The 24,125-nt window shown below is 32.6% G+C and overlaps 2 protein-coding genes and 1 long non-coding RNA gene across 4 annotated transcripts in view; all 3 read right to left on the bottom strand.

Annotated features, from left to right (window-relative positions):
* Positions 1-7,931, bottom strand: part of LOC133182183 (stomatin-like protein stl-1) — a 66,743-nt gene extending 58,812 nt beyond the window's left edge. The window contains exon 1 of the mRNA XM_061316929.1: positions 7,928-7,931. The gene's annotated coding sequence lies outside the window, so the exon portion shown is untranslated. The remainder of the gene's footprint in view (positions 1-7,927) is intronic.
* The window catches only part of LOC133182177 (aryl hydrocarbon receptor nuclear translocator homolog), a 39,607-nt gene continuing 21,810 nt past the window's right edge, over positions 6,329-24,125 (bottom strand). For both annotated transcript variants that reach the window (XM_061316925.1, XM_061316924.1), the window contains exons 6-16: positions 23,303-23,395; positions 22,553-22,670; positions 21,343-21,372; positions 21,024-21,218; positions 20,713-20,890; positions 20,277-20,383; positions 19,854-20,004; positions 19,347-19,540; positions 15,566-15,750; positions 15,016-15,085; positions 6,329-9,239 (exon numbers count right to left, since the gene is read on the bottom strand). In XM_061316925.1, the coding sequence (XP_061172909.1) occupies positions 8,959-9,239; positions 15,016-15,085; positions 15,566-15,750; positions 19,347-19,540; positions 19,854-20,004; positions 20,277-20,383; positions 20,713-20,890; positions 21,024-21,218; positions 21,343-21,372; positions 22,553-22,670; positions 23,303-23,395 (1,602 nt within the window). In that variant the 3' untranslated portion in view covers positions 6,329-8,958. The remainder of the gene's footprint in view (positions 9,240-15,015; positions 15,086-15,565; positions 15,751-19,346; positions 19,541-19,853; positions 20,005-20,276; positions 20,384-20,712; positions 20,891-21,023; positions 21,219-21,342; positions 21,373-22,552; positions 22,671-23,302; positions 23,396-24,125) is intronic.
* On the bottom strand, positions 11,106-12,796 carry LOC133182186 (uncharacterized). Its single transcript, XR_009720521.1, has 3 exons — positions 12,387-12,796; positions 11,690-11,758; positions 11,106-11,573 (listed from the first exon to the last, which is right to left on the bottom strand). It is a non-coding gene; the product is annotated as an uncharacterized LOC133182186 (long non-coding RNA).

Raw genomic sequence — 24,125 nt, 5'->3', positions numbered from 1 at the left:
TCACTATTATATAACTAAATGTATACTCTAATTCTATCGATACTAGTATAGTATTGATTAGCTTCAAAACTGTAGCTCTCTAGGATAGAAAATTAGGACAGACATACGAGTTTGGTTTGTTTAACCTAGTTTTCTTTCTCAATGGGCTACAGTTCTGCAGCTAGATCTTGGAATTCGGATAGGGCCTCGTAGTTTACTATCGCAGCATCATGGTTTGGGTTGATAGCGCGATGATACGTGGGTTGATATTGCGATGATACGTGGGTTGATAGCGCGATGATACGCGAGTTGATAGCGCGAGGATAAGTCATTGTGAGGACGATTTTTTTTTCATATTTTGTATATTACTAATTTAGAATGTCCTACATATCTTAAAGCGGTTCTTTCATCAGATTTCTTGACTTATTTATAGGAGATATCGCCGCACAAATATTGCTCCGTACCGTGTCTGTATGAAGTTTTCATTCTTCTTGTTTACAGGCTACCAAATTCATAGCGGGAATTTTTTAAGTACTTTTTAAGTATTTTTTTAAAAAGATGTGTATTTGGACTCCTGGTGAAGTTTTGTGCAATGAGAACAAAGAAATGGCGTCTTAGCAATGTTTTAACAAATCTTAAAACGCATGTGGATTTAAATGTGAAGTATGGAGACAATAATCGTAACAAAATTTATTTGCTTACTAAAGCTTAATTAATGAATCTATGCTTGTTGCAAACCTCGAGTTTCCGTACCTACCACTGTTTTCCAATCGATGGAGGTTTTCCACACAGATTATGGTACAAAAATGTAAACAATTGTGTTTGCATAACAAAAAGTGTTATATTTAGAATTTAAGGAAACATTCACTTAAAAACATAACTTACAAATCGACTATGTCTCTGTAAACTCTGTTAAGTGCAATCCATTGTCTGTCTGTGTACAGTCCGACGACAAAAAACCTTGGTTACAAACTTTCACATTTTCCCTTCATACATTCCATTCAAAAATATACCAAACTAAATAAATTGAAGTTTAAGAATTGTACGACAATATAGATATACATCGTTTCGATAGTAAAACTCGTAACATTGGTGTAAAAATAAAACTCATAATACATGTAGATCATTGTGAAAATTAAACACACGGTAGGTTCAAAGCATAAATCTGACACGAAGGACTACTTGTAAAGGTACTCTTAACATATACATGTTGATGTTATTTGGGTATATTACATTAAGAGAATGTTCTAGCATTGGTATTACACCCCACCCCGAAATTCTCATTCTGGTTTAATCACTAGGGTAATTCATATGACCTTTTCAGAGTAGGCCCTTAAAAGAGCTGTATTTATTTAAAAGTAGAAATTCCAAAGAACTTGCAGATAGAATGGATATTATATTGATAACCTGTGACCCGAAACTAGCTCCCTCCACTCCAGACAATCCAAAATGCAGATGAAGAAATTTCAGAATGTCAGGTTATAGTCAACACATCTTGTTCAATTCCGGATGAAAATTATTCCATATTTGCCTAATTTTTCGGTGACGGTCATTGACCATAAACATTGTAATTGTAAATTCTTGAAAACTCAGAAAATCATGTCAAATATCCCTCCAAAATTGCGACTACGATAATGTGTTTAAAGCTAGTTTCCACAATGCTCGTTCGTGTCACCGAATCCCCCCTCCCCTAGTAGATGCTAGTTGACGCCCGAGACAGCATATGTGAAATAATTATGCTGATATCCGATTTCTTCATGTCAACATGCAAGATAATTAAGTCAAAAACAATTATTTTGCATATTAACAATTATGCTCAATGTTGACATTGTATATCGCATGCCGACATAAATAAGTCGCATGTCAACATCATTATTTGGCATGTCGACTTAATTCACTCGCATGTTGACATAAATAAAACGCTTGTCAACATGAATATGTTGTATCTTTCATGTTTGATGGCTTTGATAGAAAGTAAATTTATCTATATTAAATCAGATTCTCAAAAAAAGATTGGTAACTTAAATGTCAACTTATTATCTTGCATGTAGAAAGACATGTTGCATGTGACATAATTTATCTTGCATGTAGAGGGCAGAAAAATGCCACCATCAAACTGAGATCTAAATAGAGGATGTTATACCAGGTGCGTGTAAATCACTGCATGAGAGCATAGTGATAGTGGAAAAGACCTGGAAAATTGTTGCCCTTAGCCTTCGGCCTCGGGCAAGAGTTTCACAGGTATTCCCCAATACCTCCGGACAACAGTCTGTTCCCCTCGTAATCTGAAATAGTGTATATAGTTTGGAGTGACTTTATGATTTTTAATTATATTTTTTGTTTTAGAGATAAATTATAAAGAGTCAATAGCCTACCTCTATATTAGATACCTCTTTGATTTCGTAATCCAGCTGGGATTGTCATTAAGATTTTGTTCAGAGACTTAGGATATGTACACTGAATTAATTACTTTTTTTATATTATCATGATTAAAATATTTATCATCAGTCATGCAGAAAATGAATTTAGGTTTAGCATCACGACATTTCATATCGTCATCCTTTCTGAGAGGGGGGGGGGAGAGAGAGAGGAAGGGAGGGAGAGATTACGCGCACGTACTTTCATTTTACCATCGACACACACGAGTACTAAATTTGAACACAAAAAAATCAACATTCAGGTCTCCCATTACTTAGTACTCACCCGATTGCATTGTAAAAATGATGAACGCACTAGCCAGAATCCAGGTGGCGTCATCATGGGTCTCGATCCGATATCTTTTGGACACAGCATCCATTTGACTTAAGTCTTCAGATCGCCAAAATGGAGAAGAAAGTGTTTTATACTCCAAATTGTGTAACGAGTGTAATTATCTTGTAATTATCTCCAATCACTGTGATATACTGGGCCTGAATTTAAAAAAATCGTCACAAATTAGTTTTCTGCTGCAGGCTGAAGATTTAATCGGGTGACTTTATGACGAGCTTAATTACTGTTTTTTTTTGTTGTTTGTTTTTCCTTATAATCATTTAGATCAATATATAGTGGAAATTGACATGCCATAACAGACCATCCCCTGATGTTGTGATGAGCACTCTTTCTATACAAATCTGCACTGTCTTCGGATGCATATATCAAAGGACAAGATAATGCAAGTGAAGCTGTATTGGAAAAAAGTCTATAAGTTTACACAAATATTTATTATGACTAGAATATTTGATTCTAGTAAATACATATATTACATCAAGGTCTGTTTTCAGTTGAATTGCGTCATCATTGATGCAGGGGAAGATGGGTGGTTCGATCCTTTTTGTTTTTGCTGTTTTTACTTTTGCAACATAAACGTGAGAGTTGAGCTTCGACAAAAGTGGTAAGCCAGCTGACCTAAAAATGAGAACGGCAAATGAATCTTGTCAAAACAGACCCGTAGCAGTGTGTTTCAAAAGGGGGGGGGGCAACCTCCAAAACCAGAAGTCTCTGTTGAGACTGTAGCTCTACAGGTTTGTACTTAAAACAAAGGAATAGAAAAGAAGCACTTGGACATGCAACTTTGCAACAGCAATGAATAGAATAATGTTCCTTGGTTTAGTCTCTTTTAGGGCAAAATTTATTAGTTACCATTTTAGTAATCATGGCAACACCATTCATCGAAATCAAAAACTGATATACAGAATTGTGTATCTTAGAGTTGACTAATTGTGTGCCAAGCTATACTGAAAACAGACCATAACTGTAGGAGGAGTAGCATTCTAAATGTATTTTACTGAAATTTTTAGTTTTGGCAACATCGTTCATCAAAATCAAAAATCGATAAACAGAATTATGTATCTTAGAGTAATCTACTTGTGTCCCAAGTTATATTGAATGAAATATGAAGATAACAAATAGTATTCATCTTATAAGTCCGATGAAACAATACAAATTTGGAGCAGAGCAAACATGGACCTCAAAATTTAGAGGTGGGATCAGGTGCCATGGAGGAGTGAGCATCCCCTGCCGGCCGGTCACACCCGCCGTGTGCTCCTTGTCATGACTGGAAAAAACAAGATGTGTTTGTGAAACACTGATGCCCACGTATGGCAACTTATAGCGAAGGTTAAACTTTCTCAAATGCAAATCAAATACGTTGATACCCAAAGTAAGTTCTTGTCCCGAGGAATATACCTGTGAAATATGAAAGCCCTAGCAGCAACCATTAAAAAGATATGGAAAAGGTTAAAAAATTTTCAAAAGTAAGTCAAACATCAAAGTCAAGGTCAAATGGTCAAAATTAATGGTGCCCAAAAAAAAGGCCTTCTCACAAGAAATACACATGTGAAATATGAAAGCCCTAGCACCAAAAGTTCAAAAGATATGGCCAAGTTTAAAGTTTATCAAAAGTAGGTCAAACTCCAAGGTCAAGGTCAAAACGTCAAAGTTGTTAGTATCCAAAGTAAGGTCTTGTCACAAGGATTACACATGTGAAGTATGAAAGCCGTAGCACCAATTGTTCAAAAGTTATGACCAACGTTAAAGTTTTTTAAAAGTAGGTCAAACTCCAAGGTCAAGGGGTCAAAGTTGTTGGTATCCAAAGAAAGGTCCTGTCACAAGGATTACATATGTGAAGTATGAGCCCTAGCACCAACCGATCAAAAGTTAAGGCCAAGGTTAAAGTTTTTCAAATGTAGGTCAAACTCCTAGGTCAAGGTCAAAGGGTCAAAGTTGTTGCACATGTGAAGAATGAAAGCCCTAGAACAAACTGTTCAAAAGTTATGGCTAGGGTTAAAGTTGGGTAAAATTTTGTAAAACTGGGTCAAACTCAAAGGTCAAATATGATGGTACCCAAAGAAAGGTCTTGTCACAAGGACTACACATGTGAAATATGAAAGCCATAGCTCCAACCACTCAAAAGTTATGGGCAATGTTGAAGTTTTTGAGGACAAACAGACAGACATAAATATATACCCCTGAATCTTCGATACGGGGGCATAAAAACGGAAAAATCCGTTGACAGTTCAGTGTATAAATAATGGCCCAATAATTAGTATGAAAAACGTCAGTCAGCCTCTGACTCAATGATAGATTGTATGTGCTGACAAAGTCATTGTATCAACCATAAGACTTGCGAAATGATGAATTCAAACGAGACTGTTGATATCCTTGTTTGTCAATAGTTTGTCTCGTTTAAGAAATTGTTCATACGTAGAGCATGCTCTTGCATATCGAATCAAATGAGAAACATAAACCCCATATGCAGATGATAAGGGTATATTGCCACATAAGTAAGGGAAGTTGACAATTGAAAAGTTGAAGTCATCACTTTTATCATAAAGCTTTGTTGTTAGGTTACCATTAACGTCTTTTTCTAGTAAAATATCTCAATATGAAACAGCTAGATGTGTCAGACTCTGTGGTATCTTTTATTTCGAGTTGAAGGCCACAGCAAGTGTTTTCTTCTTCTCATGTAGAATTAAATAAATTCTGCTTCATATGAATACAAAAATAGGTCTGCTAATAAAAGGGTGCAATTGGTACCCATGGGAATTCCAACAGATTGTTGGCACACTTGATCTCCAAAAACTACATAGATACTGTCAATCAGAATTTCGAGCATCTTTTTAAATCAGATGAAAACTGTAGGAGGAGTAGCATTTTGATGTATTTCACAGAAAATTCTTTTTCTAGTAACCGTGGCAACACTTTTCATCGAAATCAAAAACTGATACACGGAATTATGTATCTAAGTGTAGTCTACTTGTATGTCAAGTTATACTGAAATCAGACCAAAACTGTAGGAGGAGTAGTGTTTTGAAAAATTGTTCACAGACAGACGGACAAACAGCTAGAGGGACTGATGACAGACACATTACTATCGCATTTAAGTTCTCCTGGACTCTGACCAGTAGAGCTAAAAAATGACAAGCAAAAAAAAAAAAAAAAAAAAAAAAGAAGATAATTTGCCCAAACTCGAAAATCCTATTTCTTGGAGGGGGAAGGTGGGTGGGGTTGGACTTTTCTCTAATTTTTCAGTACATTTTTTTTCTATTAAAATGCTGGAATTTGCCAGTGTCCACAACAAGAAGTATGAGGGGGCAAGCAGCTTCCAAATAAATTGTGAGGATGGCCTGAATGAGATAAGACCAAGTAAAATATATCTGTTTTTGGTCTCTGAGTTTGAAAATTGGCTTACTTAAGGTCATAACAAACTCTTAGTAGAAACAGACACCAGATCTCAGACAGACTAACAGACTAATCTCTAATCACCTGCACCTATAATTTATATGCACCTTTAAAACCTTTCTTAAAAATTACAGTATGCAGTTGTCTTTCAGAGTAACTATACTTATCAACAATTAAATAAGTACCAAAATTACATATAAATGATTTTATTAATATACTACAAGGAATGACAACAAATAAAAATTGAACATGTACAAAACAAAGCTGTACAGACTTGCTGTTCATAAAATTGTAGAAATAACAATATATGTATAACAAACTTCTCCTTAATAAAGATCCAAGTCTCTACAGACACCTGCTGATTAAAACTTGTTACTAAAATATGCTAAAAAAGGGTTTATATGTTATATAAAATGTTTCCTGTGATATATTAGTTCATGTTACTGTTAAATGATCATTCAAACATAGAACTAAGAAATGGTTTACAGCAAATTGTGAAATCATTGTCAACAAAATCACTACACCATAATTTGAATGATTCTACTATACTAATTATAAATCTATAGAGACAAGGAGACCATAGAGGACAGAGGTTAAATATGAATTATTTGAATGCCAAAATGATACACAATATAAATCTATACAATTATACTTCTGAAGTAATCTATTGAAGTGTCTCTTTTGATTTTAGCTTTGAACGTTGAGAGATATGTAAAAAATCAAAGTACATACACATAAAGACTGTGCATATTTTTTAACTAAAAAAGAATAATTTCAATCTTAAAAGAGGACATGCCTCAATAAATATAAAAAAAATACATATAAATAACCAAAACTACATTCTGACTTTGTGACCACCAGAATTAAACAAAAAAATTTTTTTCTTCTTCCAAAAATGCAGTGTTGCCAATGTTAAATATGCAAATGAAATGGTGAACTTTGTTGCAAAAGAATGTGTATGTATGGCACATTTCTGTAGGTTATACCCATTACTAGAACCACAGATTAATATTTAAAATCTGTATTTAAAAAGTTGTTAGTATGTTATCATGAGGATAAGGTATTATCAAAATATAAGTTACTGTAAATATTCCTGTAAATAATTCAATGTGAAAGTTTGATGAAACCGATGAGATATTCAAAATATGGCAGCATGTACTTAAAAAAAAATCAAAAATGTTCAAATCTGTGAAAATGACTATTTACAATGTCATATATATATACATGATTTTGTTTTGTTTTTTAAGATTAAAACTTGAAACTTTGTATCTGTTTGCTTTATTTGTGACAGCTAAAAATACAAACATTGAATTTTGCTGCTCAAGACACATTTTCATATTTGGGATGCAATGATGAATTAAAAAGCAGATTAAATTGAATTAATTTTGATTAGTTGCCAGAATAAATACCGTAAAGTTTGAGGGAATGCAAAATTATATTTAAAAAAAGCTAAAACACATCTACATCTCAGTTTATTTCTTGAAGCATTTAAATCTAAAGTGAGTTTATCAACATTGCACATCAACTTTTTTCTCCATCATGCAGTCTGGTATAGTTTCTAAGTAGTACACATACTTGTCATAGTGTACTGAAAGAGAAAAATGTTTACTTAAGGCATCTAAAATGACTGAAACCAATGGACATACATATTGAAGCAGATCTTGTACAAAATTATGGCAATAAAAACAATCTACAATTCTATCTGTCTACAGTACAGAACAAATACATGTATCTACAATTACTCACCAAAATAGTTTTATACAGTCTTCTCTTGGTTAAAAAAATATTCCTGCTTTTCATATGTCTGACAAATACTTAGATCAGTTTATCAGCAATTTACCCTACAAGAGTAAACCACAGAGGCAAAATCTTGTAAGCATTTTAAACTGACATGGGCACAAAAGAAACCAAATATGTTTTATCTCAATTTCTTTATTCATTTTGATGTTTTCTTAGATGTCAGTGGCATTTTCAAATAGTACATTTTGATGTTTTTCTATGTCTATCACTTGTATGTATACTTATTTCAAAGAATCATTTTCATTTTTCTTTTGTCAGCACTAAAAATATTTTCAGCACATTTAATTTTGTTATTATAAACCTAGTTGTATAAAAAAAGAAAGAAAAATTACACAATAAGCAAGTTAAGCACCGAAGAAAGAGAGAAAAACATACAAAACATACAATAACAATAATTAATTAGCTACTCAATTAATATCTTAATCATATTTAACAAAACAAAGCAAATCAAAAGACCTTGCAAAATAATCAACAAAACTACATGTATTTTAAAAGTGGACACAGTGGTGACACTTTACTAAGTTCTGCGATGTTGCAAATACTGATGTGAAATAAACACAAGGTTGACCCCAAGAGTACAATGGCTATTGGCTATGTATGACAGCTTCCTATCATGCAATTGTCACACGTTAAACCCCAACACAGTTGCTTACCAAAGTATAAAGCCAAATTTATTATGTCCATCATTTTTGCTTCCTGTCTTTCAAATTAGATGAATGATGATTACAAAGGTGAAGTTCATGAATAATAAAAAATGACCACTGTACAAAGCTTTCTTCTCGCAGTTTTGAAATTCACAGTAAACAAGTTAAATAAATGATAAATGATAAAAGGAATAAAAACTGCCAATTACAAAAGGATATTGTTAAGAAAAGATGTAATTAGCCACAAGCAAAATATAAAAGCAGTATACAGTACTGACAAACAAAACAACAGGGAAGTGAAATGATATGACAGATCTTGGTATTTAAACACTGAACCTTGTTTCTATATATGATATTGATAGCCCCTCTACAAACACTAGTCTTGGAAAGTGTTAAACATCCCTGAGAGATCATTAAATTCCTGTCCAGGAGGGTCCAGCATACGGAAAACATCACTGAACTCCTCATTCTGCTGACCATTAGGAGGGGGAGCCTGCTGGCCCTGGGGGTTCTGTGGGGCTTCTGCTGCTCCTCCCTGCCAGTGGGGAGGCCACATTCCCTGACCAGTAGATGTGGGAGGAGAGGAATGAGAAAAGTTATTTGGTTGTGAGCTGGGAATATTCTGTGATCCAAGCTGAGTGTAGGTGGGAGGCCCAGCTGAAAACAGATGAAATACTTTAATACAATGGTCCTTTTAATATATTTACTTTCTCCTTATTAAAACCATTTTGCTGTCATCTGAAGCAACACAGGAAAAAAAAATACTGTTATTGCCATAGCTAAACCAGGTTCAACAGGAAAACTCTGTTGTATATAGTGGATATTCAATGTTTTTTAGTTGGATATGGAATTTATTTCACAAGTGGGATAGGATTTTTAAAAAAATATATTTTCATGAGTACACAGCACTAAATTCTTCATGAAGAGAAGGAAAGAAAATCTTGAGTTTTGCCACATTTCTGATATTCTGTCACACTGTGACAGAATATAATTTTGATATCCTTTCACAGTGAAACAGAATATCACTTTTATTCAATAAATTAATTACAGTATTCCACTGTTTAAAATGTAATAAATATATATATTTCAATCTTTGTTTTGTTCTAAAAAAAAAAAAAAATCATTTAAGCAAAAATAATTGAAACCATGTGTTATTTACTTCCTCATAGGTTTTTCTAATTGTCATTATATAAGAGCAATTTAGTAATTAAAATTTTAGCAGGCTTCTACCAAACTGCTAAAATAAGCTTAAGTTAGCAACCTGCCAAAAAATAATACTATACATTAATCTTGAACCTTTTTTTTGAATTTAAAGTAGAACAGTGTTTTCACGCATAATCAGCAGTGTTAGATAGACCTGTCCAGTGTGAGACAGAAGTGTGAGATTTTTCTGTCCTACACTGTGTATTACTATGCTGCGAATGGTAACGTAAACATTCCTACTTATATAATACTTGTAAAGATGTCTAAAAAAATCACATATTCTTAAAATGTTGTTGTATAACTTATTTAATCAGACTTATTTTCATTCAAAAGATTGTCATATTTTCACTTTCTAAATGGCACTATTTGTAGGTCGCGAAAGGATTCTGCTGAAATGTTACACTGTTGTTGTTTTTTTAAAATCCAGTTTATATAATTCAGAATGATTTAAGTGAACTGAAATTTATTTTCTGAGTTTACACATTGTGTAAACCATATTCAGGTACGATTTCTTTGATGGTGTATTCAGATTTTTAATTGGATACTAAATTAAAAATATAAATTTTTCAATGGTGATGACATGCCATTATTTTGGATAAAATAATGCGAGAAAAATAATCATTCCTTACATACTCGTGTGGGATAGTGAAATTCCACCTCAGGGCCAAGATTCACTGTCTAGGACGAGGCTTCCCATATCGAAAATGAATACAAAAATAATACAAGAAAAAAATACTAAAATAATACAAAAAAAGTATATTTTTAATGACCAAATTTGGAACCCTCTAAATCTTGGTTCCAATTTAGGTCAAAAATAATAGACTTTTTAAAAGCCAAACACAGAAAAATATATTTTTAATATATTTTATTTTTTCGAAATAATACAGAAATGATACACATGACCTGTAAAAACGTATTGTTTTTGTACTTTTGTATTATTTCTCTATTTTCCTCTCCAAAGTATAAAAATAATACAGTCCATAGAAAAGTATAGAAAAAATACAGAATGTATTAATTTTGTATTAGCATATATTATTTTTGTATTTTTTCACCTTTAAGAATTAAAATACAAAAAAAATATAGAATATATTAATTTTGTATCACATATATTATTTTTGTATTTTTTCATCTGGAACAATTAAAAGTACAAAAAAGATATAAAATATGAAAATAATACAGAACACAAAAAAGTATGAAAAAAATATAGAATGTATTAATTTTGTATTAATATGTATTGTTTTTGTATTTTTATCAGCATGAAAGATTGTATTTCAAAAATATCAAAAAAGTACAAGAATGATAGACAAAAAATACATTTAAATGCTTAAAATAATACAAAACAGAGTTTTAAAAACTACAAAAATGATCATGGGCAAAAATTGTTATTTGAAGAAAAGGGGTTGGAGATTGAGGTTCTTAATAGCATCTATTGATTGTTATTCAAAAATCTTTTATTTATTTGAAATATTTGTTAAATAACAATTTTAGTAACTCAGTCAGATTACCTTAAATGTACAAATAGCTAATTAAAAAGTAATTAATGTGGCCAGGCTACTGATTCAGCTACCAATTCTAGTCTTGATCTTTCTTTTTACATATAATCTGCTCTTCAATAGTCTTGATATTTTTCACAAGTTTAACTAATCCTGTTTTCTTTGTACTTTTACCAACTGTTTCGATCTCTCTGCTTTGCTGTTTCTTTTGTATGGAAAAGGTAGAGGAGTGTTTACTTTGTTGCAGAAGTCCATCTTCAAATCACACAACCTGTCATCTCATCTGACTTCATCACTGTGAAATATAGAACAGAATGATATAATAATAAAATTTAATGAACCATTACCTCAACAAAACACACATTTTCACATCCAAAATAATTCTCTATAGATTTTGTTAAGCTCACACACCTGCAATACTTTCTTGAGAGGGATCTTCTTCCTCCATGACTAATCAGCTTTTCTTCAATGTTCTGCTGACTGAAATTAACAATAATTATAAATTGAAATTCCAAAAGATCCAGCGGAGTTCACCAAATTCCATACAATTGTACCATTGAAATTACTTTTCTTTAATCTGGGGTGTTTCTTAGGGGACAACCATTTGATTTGACAATCTGGAGAAGAAAAAAGGGGGGGGGCTGATTTATATAATATTTTTTAAAAAATATTTGTAATAAACAATCTGTCCTTGAAAACGTTGAAAGAGTAAACAAATCGGTGCCCCAATGTTATTTAAATAAACTGCCCCCCCCCCCCGAACCCAACCTACCCCCCCCCCCCTCGAAAAAATTTGAGTTTATACAAATTACAGAATTGTTTTTGAAGGGAAAATAAATAATTCGTCTCTGGTAAACTTGAAAAAATTGGAATGAATTAGAAATAGGAAGCCAAAGGCTTGAAAATTACCCCCATCTTCCACCCCTCCCTCCCCAATCAGAATTTATCACAAAAACCCTTGTTCCCCACATGGCCAATAACCGTACTATTTTATCTTTCTACAATACTACAAAATGGGTAAAAAGGCATTCTTTGTTCCTCTATCTTTGTACTAAGTTATTATTTAAAAAACTGAAACTTTAATGTGCTAAAATATACATAATCTTACCGCAACTGTCGTTGTTTACACCAGAAAAGTCCGGATATGATGCCTAAAAAACGTCAGTCTCCTTATGTATTTGCTTTCCTTGGTTCATATATATGATCCTGTGTACCATGATTATGCTGAACTTCTGTTTTTCGATCCATTTTACTCGCGAGCAAATGAGAGTTTATTCAAAATCACCTCCAGCTTTCTCAACACGTCCCGGGAAGAATTTTCAAAATGGCGTGGGTGAAATATTGTTGACCAATCAGAGAACAGTACGGAAGAGTTTTAAAATCTGACCAATCATATTGTGTCATATATACGAAAATTACCGATGTTGAGATCGGAACAGTTAGAGAAAACATATTTACATGGTTTTAAATATCTTGAATCAATTGAACAAACCTAAAATTATGTTAGAAAAAAACGATGTTCAATTTAATCATCAGAATCATTTTTTTTATTCCTTACGGAATTTACCGATTACGAAACATCGTTATTTCCGGTCATCATTTCCGCTGAGAGCAGCCATTTTTATATTTAAGTTGACCTGTGAAGTAGACCATAAAGTTCAAATATAATGATCAAAACGAGCGGGAGATACATAATATATAGCCTTTTTGACGGACAACTTAACTCATACATACGGTACCAGAGTTTGAAATAATGTTTAACAACTATCCTTTACACCAATTTCACAACATTTTCTATATTATTTTATGATATTCTTTCGTAATAATTTCTTATTTATTTTTTTTTTTTAAAGCGGATAATTAAATAGTTCTATTCCATGTAATTGTAATACGTACTGAATTTAAATATAATGTATACTAAATTGAGTTGTATAGTCAAGAAAACATCGTAGGTACTGTAATTAGTGGAACTCTCCATGTTGTTTGTTTTTGTTTTTTGGTTGGGATGTGTTTTCACGGGTAAATCATGAACTATTTCTTTGAGTAGTATAACATGTACTCGTCTATTGTAAGCCTGCAGGTGGCCACCTGTGCTGTTGGCGATAGTGTAAACACTCGGTTGTAAACACGCTGTAAAATTTTCAACACAAAAAGAAAGTCTGAAACTCTGAAACTTCAAAATTTACCGCGTGTTTACAACTATCATGTACAGCATAGGTGTTCCCTTAGACGTATCTATCTCTTTCCAAATGACAATTTCACACCTAGTAAAGACGTTTTAAAAATGAAATTGTTTAGTTAACAAATTTAAACTACTGAAATTTTCTGTTCTAAATAGCAATTAAATGTAAATAGTATAAAAGCAACCTTTATAGCAGTGGTCTTAATTAATAAAATCTGAGAAAAAATATTAATTCCAACAGACTTATTGCAAGGACATTCTGTAAATTTTCCTAAGTTCAAAGAAATACAAATTTCAGTAAAAGAAAACACTAAGTCCAAAATAAATATAAAAAAATACATACTGACTGTATAGTATTTTTTGAAAAATTATTAAGTCCAAATTTAATACAAAAATAATACAGACTAACTGTATGTAATTTTCTGTAAAATTACTAAGTTCAATTTTAATACAAAAATAATACAGATTAACTGTTTGTAATTTTCTGTAAAATTACTAAGTTCAATTTTAATACAGAAAAAATACACTTGAAAAAAACTAAGTCCACAAAAATACAAAAATGATATACTGAAAATAATCTAAGTCCCAAAAAATACAAAAATAATACCCTGTAAAAAATCAAAGTCAGATTTTAATACAAAAATAATCTACCTATTTGTTGGTGATACAAAAATAATATATTTTTTCTGTATTAATTTTAAACAATACGAAAATGATTGTATTAAAAATATATTAAAAATATACTTTTATGTATTATTTTTTGATATGGGTTTGCCGAGTCCTAGACCGTGAATCTTGTCCCCTCAGTGGAATTTCACTATCCCACACTCGTAGTAATGAATGATTCTAGTAATCATGGTCATGGTGAAGGTCAAGGTCAGAGAATTATGACACAGTAGATTGTGTCATAGAGAATATTGCTCTCACCAATATGCACCTTTGAAGTTTGAGAAAAAATATCTTGAAAAAGTGAAGTTCAAGTCATAGGAAAGGTCAACATCAGAAAATTGAGACACAGTTGAATTGCTCTTACCAACATGTATAAGTGGAATTTTTAGCAAGATGCAAATTTAGCAATATCTCCATAAAAATTGGTATTTAATTTTAGCGAGAAGTAATTTTAGCGATTTTATGATGTATAGAAAGATTAAAGTAACCTTCAATGTGGGAATGAATTGTTGGTGATGTTCAATTTTAGCAATCTCCACACCCTTACTAAAAATGCCAAAATTGAATCACGGCTAAAATTTCTGCTTATACAGTAATTGTATGAAGCTTGATAAAAATATTTTGTCGATGAACATTTTTTTTTTGAAACTAAACTTAGCAAAATGTTTGATGGACAGACAGACAGGAGGTTGGAAGGACAGAGGGATGAAGATAGGACAGAGGGATGGAAGAGATGACAAACACTACATACCTTTGCCATATTCATGGTTGGGCATAGTATTTTTTTTTTCAAATTACATTATCCTGAGACAAAAAAAGTACATCAGATAAAACAAGCCAAGATCTTGACTTTTAAAAATTAAATTTAACTTTAAAGTACACTAACCAGGAGAAGAGCTGTTAGGACTAATCTGTGAGAAACCAGAGGCCGGGTTACTGCTGAAGTCAGTGCCTCCCTGAAATATACACATAATTTAGCCTCACTCTTTCACAACATAAAATTAACAAGTTATTCAAAGTGACATTTAAAACTCTGGCTTTCTAAAGAGCAGAGACCCTTTGATAATTGTATTTGGCATGAAAACAGTATTGTACAGTAAAGCACACTTATAGTGAAGTGCCAGGAACCAATAATTTTGATTTGTTGTAAACATAATTCATTATATACATTTAGTTCACAAAACCTTTTAAAACCATGGGAAATGGAATTCACTTTGCTGTAAGGGTTGCGTGAATTTAGTGTGTTTGCTATAACCATGTTACTGTAATTCTACACTCCTCTACTTAGCAGCAATTAAAAACTACCAGGTAATTTCTTTATCAGATAATCAATATAACTTACAGTACATGGCTTTCAGTGACTTAATTAATTTTTATACAAAAATTTTATTTAAATTTTTTTTACAACTGTATCATTCCATGAATATGCAAGTAACCTGATTCTGTGGAAACCCTGCAGGTCCTGCCCAGCCTCCTGCGTTTGGGCTTCTTCTGACTCCTGTTACACCAGATGCCTGAGACATACCGGTAGGCATACTAGTGGCTGCATTCTGTCCAGGGTATTTGATTTGAGAAGGCGAGTTGTAATTATACATCTCTGGTCTGCCAATCTGTCTGGCTCCTATAATGAAAATAGTTGTATTTCTTTGTAAAACATATAGGCAAAAACAGTCAGCCAATATATTTTTTAAAAAGCATGGTCTTTTATGAGACCACAATGCACAATAATCATACTCTGAGAAAATGAAATGAGATATTCATTGTTGAGATCAGTCTCAAAGTTCCTTCCTTTTGATAAAAGAGTTACCTTTAGAAAATCAAAGTTTAAAGTGATAATCATACAAGACGCCCAAGGGCCTTAATGGTCACCTGAGTACAACAATTTAGAGGATCCATAAACTGATAAATGAAGCTTTGTTGCCCAATAGCAAGGAAAATAGTATGATTAAGATCAACAAAATAATTGGTCTAGTGTCTTTCTATCTGTCCCCCATTTATCACTTTTACCATGCTGACTTTTAACAAAATGTCTATATTATCATCTCTCACATTGGCCTAACTTGGCCTTTGAAGAACATTTAAAAAGATAAGTTATTTTTGTTTCATTTTTATTCATCTATTATTTTCAAGTCTACCTGATTATTAAAACTATAAAAGTACTTTTTGCATTATACAATAAATGTTCTTGCATAATTCTCTTATTCTATTAACCTTTCAAATACATTATCTACAGTGATTAATTATCAAAGGTGAATGGCAAAGGGGAATAACTTCAATCAGTAGAATACAAATTAATAGAGCCCTGGCCAGGACCAGAACTCTTGACTAAATGGTCCAGATGTTCAAAATTCTGGTAAAAATACCCTTGCTTATTAAAACTTTTACTCTGTTTGCTTCCAATATGCCCAGGAGCAGAGGAGATTTTCAAAGAAATAATGCTTTTTTTTACTATTTAACACAGCCCTACCCTAACACCAGAACCCAATTTACAAATTTGGAAGAGGTACCCTCATTATCATAACTATACAATTAGTTGAAAATTTTCAAAGAATTCACACATTTTCACTATATAATCAAATAGAGCCCCCCCCCCTTCCCCTCACAGAAACAACAGAACACCTGGGACCACAAGTTTTAAAAATTTTGTAAAAGCATCCTTGCTCATCATAACTATACACTTGTTTCTTTGCTTTATAACCAGGAGTAGAAAAAAATATTTTGAAAGAAATTATGAATTTTCACTATATAATCAATAGATTCCCCCCTTTCACCAGAACCCCTGACCCAGGGGCCATGAAATTCACAATTTTGGAAGAGACAGCCATGCTCATCATAACCATGAAATTCACAATTCTGGTAGAGGCACTCTTGCTCATGATAACTATGTGCTTAATTAGTTTATTTCATAACCAGGAGCAGAGAAGACGATTTTCAAAGATTTAATGCATTTTCACTATATAATCAATAGACCCCCCCCCCCCCCCAACACCAGAACCCCTGACCCTGGGGCCATGAAATTCATAATTTTGGTCGAGGCACTCTTGCTCATGATAACTATGTACTTAGTTAGTTTATTTCATACCCAGGAGCAGACAAGAAGATTTTTAAAGATTTAATGCATTTTCAATATATAATCAATAAAGCCCTGCCCTAACACCAGAACCCCTTACCCTGGGGACATGAAATTCACAATTTTGGAAGAGGCAGTCTTGCTTAACATAACTATGTACTTTGTTAGTTTATTTAATACCCAGGAGCAGAGAAGAAGATTTTCAAAGAAATAACTTTTACTATATGATGTATATAGCCCCACCCTAGCACCACAACTCCGACCCTGGGGCCATGAATTTCACAGTTTTGGTAGAGGGCTCAATTCTTATTACAATCATGCCAACAGTTTGACTGCTTGATGTCTAGGAGTAAAGAAGAAGATTTTTAAAGATTGCATTAATTTTGGTGGTTTTAGCCCCACCCCTCAGGCCCCAGGGGGGCAGGGACCATGAAATTCACAATTTTTGTTCCCCTTCACCCAAAGGTGCTATATGCCAAAATTGGTTGAAAATGGTTGAGCAGTTTCAGAGAAGAAGCTAAAAATGTTCAAATGTTAATGCACGATGCACAACGAACGCTGACGGACAAAAACGGATAGCAATAGGTCACCTGAGTGACTCAGGTGACCTAAAAATGTCATACTGAACAGAAAGAAGCAAATACAAAAGTTAAAATCAAAGTCAATTATTTATGACTATATTCAAAACATCTCATCCTAAAAGTGCTATATAAGCAAAACGACCAAAAAAACATTCACAGCACAAAACATTTGATTTACCAATAACAAGCCAAAGAGTCAATTCCAAGTCACTGTTAGTGGTGGTTGTTAAAACATCTTTCTTAATCATTGTGTAAAGCAAGGGGATGATAAACTCACTCATCAACTACACTAGGAATACAATTTTGTCATTTTTATTTATTATTTTCAAGGTCAAAGTCAAAACATCTATGTCATGTCAAAGATGTTTTAAGAGGATTTTAGACCTTTTTATTGTCAATATTTTAAATTCATGCCGTGAATACTGACATATAATACGGTAAATGTAGCTGATGACTGTCTTATGCGATCACTTTGATCATATACATGAAAAAATAAACAACCAAGGCTAACTGCATGAATCACTCAATCAGCATTCAATCAGCATTCAATAGCCATGATTTTCATAATAAAATAATATATACTGGTATATTATTGTTTCCATTTAACTTAATACTACTTTTCTTTTAAAAAGTAAGGAATTCTCTAAAACCTTGACTTTACCAAGGTCCTGAAAATATGGAGAGAAAACTGAATCTTAAATGTAAGTCTTACCATCTAAATAATGAACAGGGATGGTGCACCCCATGCAAGTAATGAAATCATTTCTTTAAACTTAAGCTTATCAGCTGAGAGATTTTTTTTGGTATTTTATTTTCATGCATGATATTTATATGTATAGTAATTAGAAAATACATTTGTTAAAGATCTCCTTTTTTAATCTCCTCGATTCTGAGGATGTTAGAGTAATACAGAGAAATTAACATATTTTAGGTATATACATTGACATGTATTTATAATTTTAAGTTTAATAATTGGGCATGCTTAAGTCTCCCTAGAATTTGAAACCTTCTCCCAAATTACTAGGAGGGAGAAATGATGTCTCCACAAGAATTTGTTTCTTTAAAAAAAAAATTTACCCCTTAGTATAATAATAACACACTATCAAGTAAAATATTTATCACAGGAACAAGTGCTTGTGGATGTCTCCCTAAGTTTGGGGTCTAGGTTGTTTCCATTTTATTTGTCTTCCCCTGTATATTTGTGTAAACAATGGACTAAGAGTTCACACTTTGCCACTCCATTGACAACAGATCACTGTTAAACTTGCCACTCCAAATTAACACAACTCCGTTACAAATTTGATAATATTTTGGGTTAGAATTAAAGATTTTAAAAGTTTTATAAAACAGGAAAGGAAAAATATATAGTCAAAGAAGGGTTTTCATTGTGGATTCAAGAACAAAAATTTCAATATAATAGTTGGTTTACAGTATTTGTCACATTGGGTAGATTTTTTTTAAAAAGATTATATTACAATCCTTAAAGCTAAACAAAAATGATGACACAGACAGACATAAACAAGTTCTACATTGCAATTAGTCTGACAAAAAAACTTCTGGACTCACCAGTGAGGACAGAGCCATAGTCTTGGAAGGGTTCTCGGAAGTCATGCTTGTTTGCAGACTGCTGGATATTCATCTCTGCTGGCATTGGACCTCTGGGAGGGGTGTTATATGAGGCCATGGACGGGTTAGGATCTTGGGGTTGTTCGTTTGGCATTCCTTGAGCAGTAGATGCACCTGCTCCTTGTTGGACACTTCTAAAAGGTATAGAAAAAGATCACTCTAGAAAAGAACTGCAGTTCAATGCAACAGTACTGAATCCATTTGAAATACTTTCATTTACAGTTACATATACATGTATTAAATAATTTACTATTAAATCTAAAATAACAACACTTATAAAAGATTTATGCATAATTTTAAAATAAGCAATATTCTATACTAATATCAAATAATGTCCAATTAAGCCATCTACATATATCTTGTCACTATTTAAAAAAAAAAAAAAAAAAGAGTTATCTTAAACTTCCTATAATTCATATGATTGTGCAATTTTAGCCCATTTCTCACTTTGCAGATGTGTTTGTACAAACAATGTACTCCACTTCATCAGTGTAGGGATTCTGAAAGCTGAAACTACTGGTCCTTAACCACACCCACTCATGATTAGAGGCCCTGAACCGGTACATGATTGACATCACCTGCCCCTTTAGCTTCAACACTGAAAGATTTGAATGATAGATTAATCTTTGAAGTACAAGATTCATGACACGATGCTGTTCTGCTTCTTAAATCACAACACTGTCTCCCTTCCTCCGCCAACAATTTAAAAAAAAGATAATATTAATAAAAGATAAAACAATATAAACATTAAAAAAGGACTTTTTCATAAGACTATTTTTTTGAAAATCTATGCTGAACAGCAGAACTTTACTTTTACATACTTTGCATGACACACTGCTTTCAGTCTATTTAATCACACAATACACATACCTTGGTCAAATGTGTCTTTCATGTGAGCTTTGTCTTCTGGGTGATAAAAATCAAAGGCAGATTTTCCTAGAAGGTCTGCTGGCTGATAACCAAGTACTGGAGTTACTCTACAATACAACATGGTTTTACAATTGTACTTCTTGAGAAAGGATCCATCAATGTTCTCCACTGCAGCCATTAAAAAGCAGTAAGACATGGGATTCAATATTTAAACTATGGACATAATACTTCAAAATATGCTTATCCAACAATTTGTCTCTTTTTATCCTGAAAAATCCCTTTAATATTGCTTTCATTGTACCATACATGTAGGAAGGAAAATGTTATGGTAATAATAATTTATTAATTTTTTAAAATGTTTCAAGGCAATAAGCAAATCTGGATTATGAATTTTAATTTGTACATTCAAGTTCATGTATTACTTAATATTGCTTACCTTTGGTCTACAAATGTGAATTTTCCATCAATATTATGCCTGGATATGAACTCTGTGCTACCATTGGGTCCCATGAGATCACTGCAGTTAGGTGTACTGGTAACCTGGAGTCGACCAATGCCCACCAGACAACAGTGTGTGCTTGAGTTCTCATCTGAGTCTCTATCCATCTGGACTCCTATGGTTGTATACACAGAAATTATAATTATACTGAGACATAGAATTATTATCTGAGTCATTTGTTAAGCAGTCAGAAAAGATAATACTTTCATTATTTTTATTTCAATGTTTCAACACTAAGTTTACATTACCTGAGGGTGGCCAGTTTTTGATATAGCCCGTTACATGGACTACAGTGTAATGATTGCCATCAGGAGAGGGCCCTAGAGTATTTCGCTGCCGTGCTCGGTGAGTGTGACTTGAGTTCATGCTGCTAACATCTACATTACCCATCTTCATACGACAAATAAAGCCTCGTCTGGATCCCATGCACAGTCTGATAGACGCTGAAAGCAACAAATTCAAATTATTAAATCTCTATGTACTGGGTATTTAAAATCTGATTGGATGAGAAATGAACTGGAAAATATTTATGCAATTTTTTTACTTTTTTAAAACTTTAATACTTACTCTGGTGACTGTCTTTCTTTACCGTTCCAGCTAGAAAGAAAAAAATAAATAAAGGCTAGTTTATACAATTTCACTGACAATAGAACTGGCAATTTTAATATTTTGATTCTCCCAATTTGAAATATCAAACATTTTTTTTTATTTTTCAATATCTAAAATTCTTCCAAATTTCTACAGTAATGTACTTTCCAGGTCTAGGATTCTTCAACTGCTCTGCAGTAAGTAGAATGGTTTCTTTGCTAAGTCTAGAATTCTTCTCATGTTTGGTGATAACTAATTAAGTGTAGAATTCATCCTATGCTAAGTGGTAACTTTACTTTTTAAGTCTAAAAGTCCTCCAATATATGCTTGGTGTAACTTACTTTTTTAAGTCTAGAATCTTCCTTTACACTGTGGTAACTTTCTTTTTTAAAAGTATAGAATCTTCCAAAGCTCAGTGGTAACTTTACTTTTTAAGTCGAGAATTCTACCTAATACCTATTATTGTAATAACTTACTTTTAAAATCTATAATCTTACAATACTCTGTGGTAGCTAACTTTTTAAGTCTGGGATACTTTGTATGTTCTGTGGTAACTTACTTTTTTGAAGTCTAGAGTTCTTCCCATGCTTTCTTGAAACTTACTTTTTTAAGTCTAGAGTTCTTCTTGAGCTCTGTGGTAATTTATTCTTAAAAGCTATAACTCTTCCTATGCTTTGTGGTAACTTACTTTTTAAGTCTAGGATCCTTCCTATGTTCAGTGGTAACTTACTTTTTAAGTCTAGAATTCTTTCTATGCTTTGTGATAACTTACTTTTTAAGTCTCGAGTTCTTCCTATGCTTTGGTAACTTACTTTTAAAGTCCAGAGTTCTTCTTATGCTTTGTAATAACATACTTTTTAAGTCTAGGGTTCTTCCTATGCTTTGTAATAACTCACTTTTTAAGTCTAGTGTTCTTCCAATACTTTGTAGTAACTTACTTTTTAAGTCTAGAATTCTTCTTGAGCTCTGCAATAACTTATTTTTAAGTCTAGAATTCTTCCTATGCTTTGTGGTAACTTACTTTTTAAGTCCAGAATTCTTCTTGAGCTCTGAAATAACTTATTTTTTAAGTCTAGAAGTCTTCCTATGCTTTGTAGTAACTTACATTTTAAGTCCAGAATTCTTCCTATGCTTTGTGGTAACTTACTTTTTAAGTCTAGAATTCTTCTTGAGCTCTGTGGTAACTTACTTTTTAAGTCTAGAATTCTTCCAGTGTTCTGAGATTCAGATGTTGACAGCTGCTCTCTAACCTTTTCCACATCATCAGGATGTACAAGTTCATACATGGAGTTTCCAAACCAATCAGCCTGCATATAAAATTTTAATAATTTAATTTTGGCTGCAACGCGTCATTTGATTGGATAAAAAAAAATTAATTATAACCTGTGTTGCCTATGTCACAATGACTTACGTCAAAAACCTATCAATCTGCTTGACGTTACATTTAAAATATGTACAATTTGAAGGCATTTTTGAAGGAGGAATTGTCTTATTTTCTACACTTAAGATGGAAAGTTAAATTATAAGGAATGCATTTTATAACTACCCAAGTTATACTGGTATGACCTGGGTTGGAACAGTTAATGCTTTTTTATGAACCATTTCGCAATTTATAAAGTGTAAACTGCCCAAACCCAGGTTATTAAGTATAATTTTGGTAGCTAGTAAATTCAATCCTAACAAAACATGTTACAAAAACATTCTGAATCCATAGTTGCATCTTTTTAATAACAAGTCATAATAAACTATCTAAATCCCTAAAACCTGATGTCTAAGTACATTAATTTATATGTAACTGTACAACAAATATTTAAACTGTTTTATTTACTGAATACTTTAGCTGTCCTTGAGGATTACCATGCAGAACAAAGTACACAAGACTTGTAGTTGACCTGAAATGTATCATATGGTGTTCACATCCTGGATATAATGGATTTACCTGAGATTGGTTTAGAACCTGTGTGATGGAATCTGAGACATAAATCATTCTGCCTGTGTCACATTGAACAACAAACAAGAACCCATCAGCTGCCTGTAAATACAACACATTTCTTTGAACATATTACTAGACATAAAAGTTGAAATTGATTTTTTTTGTCTAAATATGTGTCATTAGATTATATGTAATGAAATCAAATTTCTGTTCAAAAATCAAAACACACAAAAATATCATAGGTTAAATTATCACTGATTCGTTAACAGGCATTGAAAAAATAGCATATTTTAAAATTATAATTTGCAACTCAATTCTAAGTTCTTGAAAGTCAATCTGGTCTAGGTCATAAGGTCAAAAGTCAAATACATTCAAAAATGTCTTGTAAGAAGTAATGCACATCAAAAATAGAAATCCCAACCTCTTGAGGTGAAAAAGCTACAGCCAAAGATAATTAGTCCCCTACTGGTGAAACTGGAGGGGATTATAGGTTTCTTGTGCATCTGTCTGTCTGTCTGTCCCTCTGTCAGGCTGTCCCACTTGTTTTTCCACACTTTTTTCCTAAACGCTTGCAGATATTGAGCTGATTTTTGGTATGTGACTTTACCTTGATTAGTTATAGATCAAGTTTGCATTTTGTTTCGCTTCAATGATTTTTGACGGAATTATGGCATTTTCAATTTTTAATGGAAACCAGATTACGATTGCCCGTAGGGGACTCTCAAACTTTAAGGTCAATTATAGTATTCCATGAAAGGCATTGTCAAAGAAAATGCACATGTGAAATATGAAAGCCATATCTTCTCATTCATAAGTTATGACCAATGTT

The sequence above is a fragment of the Saccostrea echinata genome, unplaced genomic scaffold (genome assembly GCF_033153115.1).
Source record: "Saccostrea echinata isolate AGI-Se365-2 ecotype Australia unplaced genomic scaffold, CSIRO_AGI_Sech_v1 ptg000009l, whole genome shotgun sequence".
Taxonomy (NCBI): Eukaryota; Metazoa; Mollusca; class Bivalvia; order Ostreida; family Ostreidae; genus Saccostrea; species Saccostrea echinata.
This window is presented reverse-complemented; position numbering and strand designations above follow the sequence as displayed.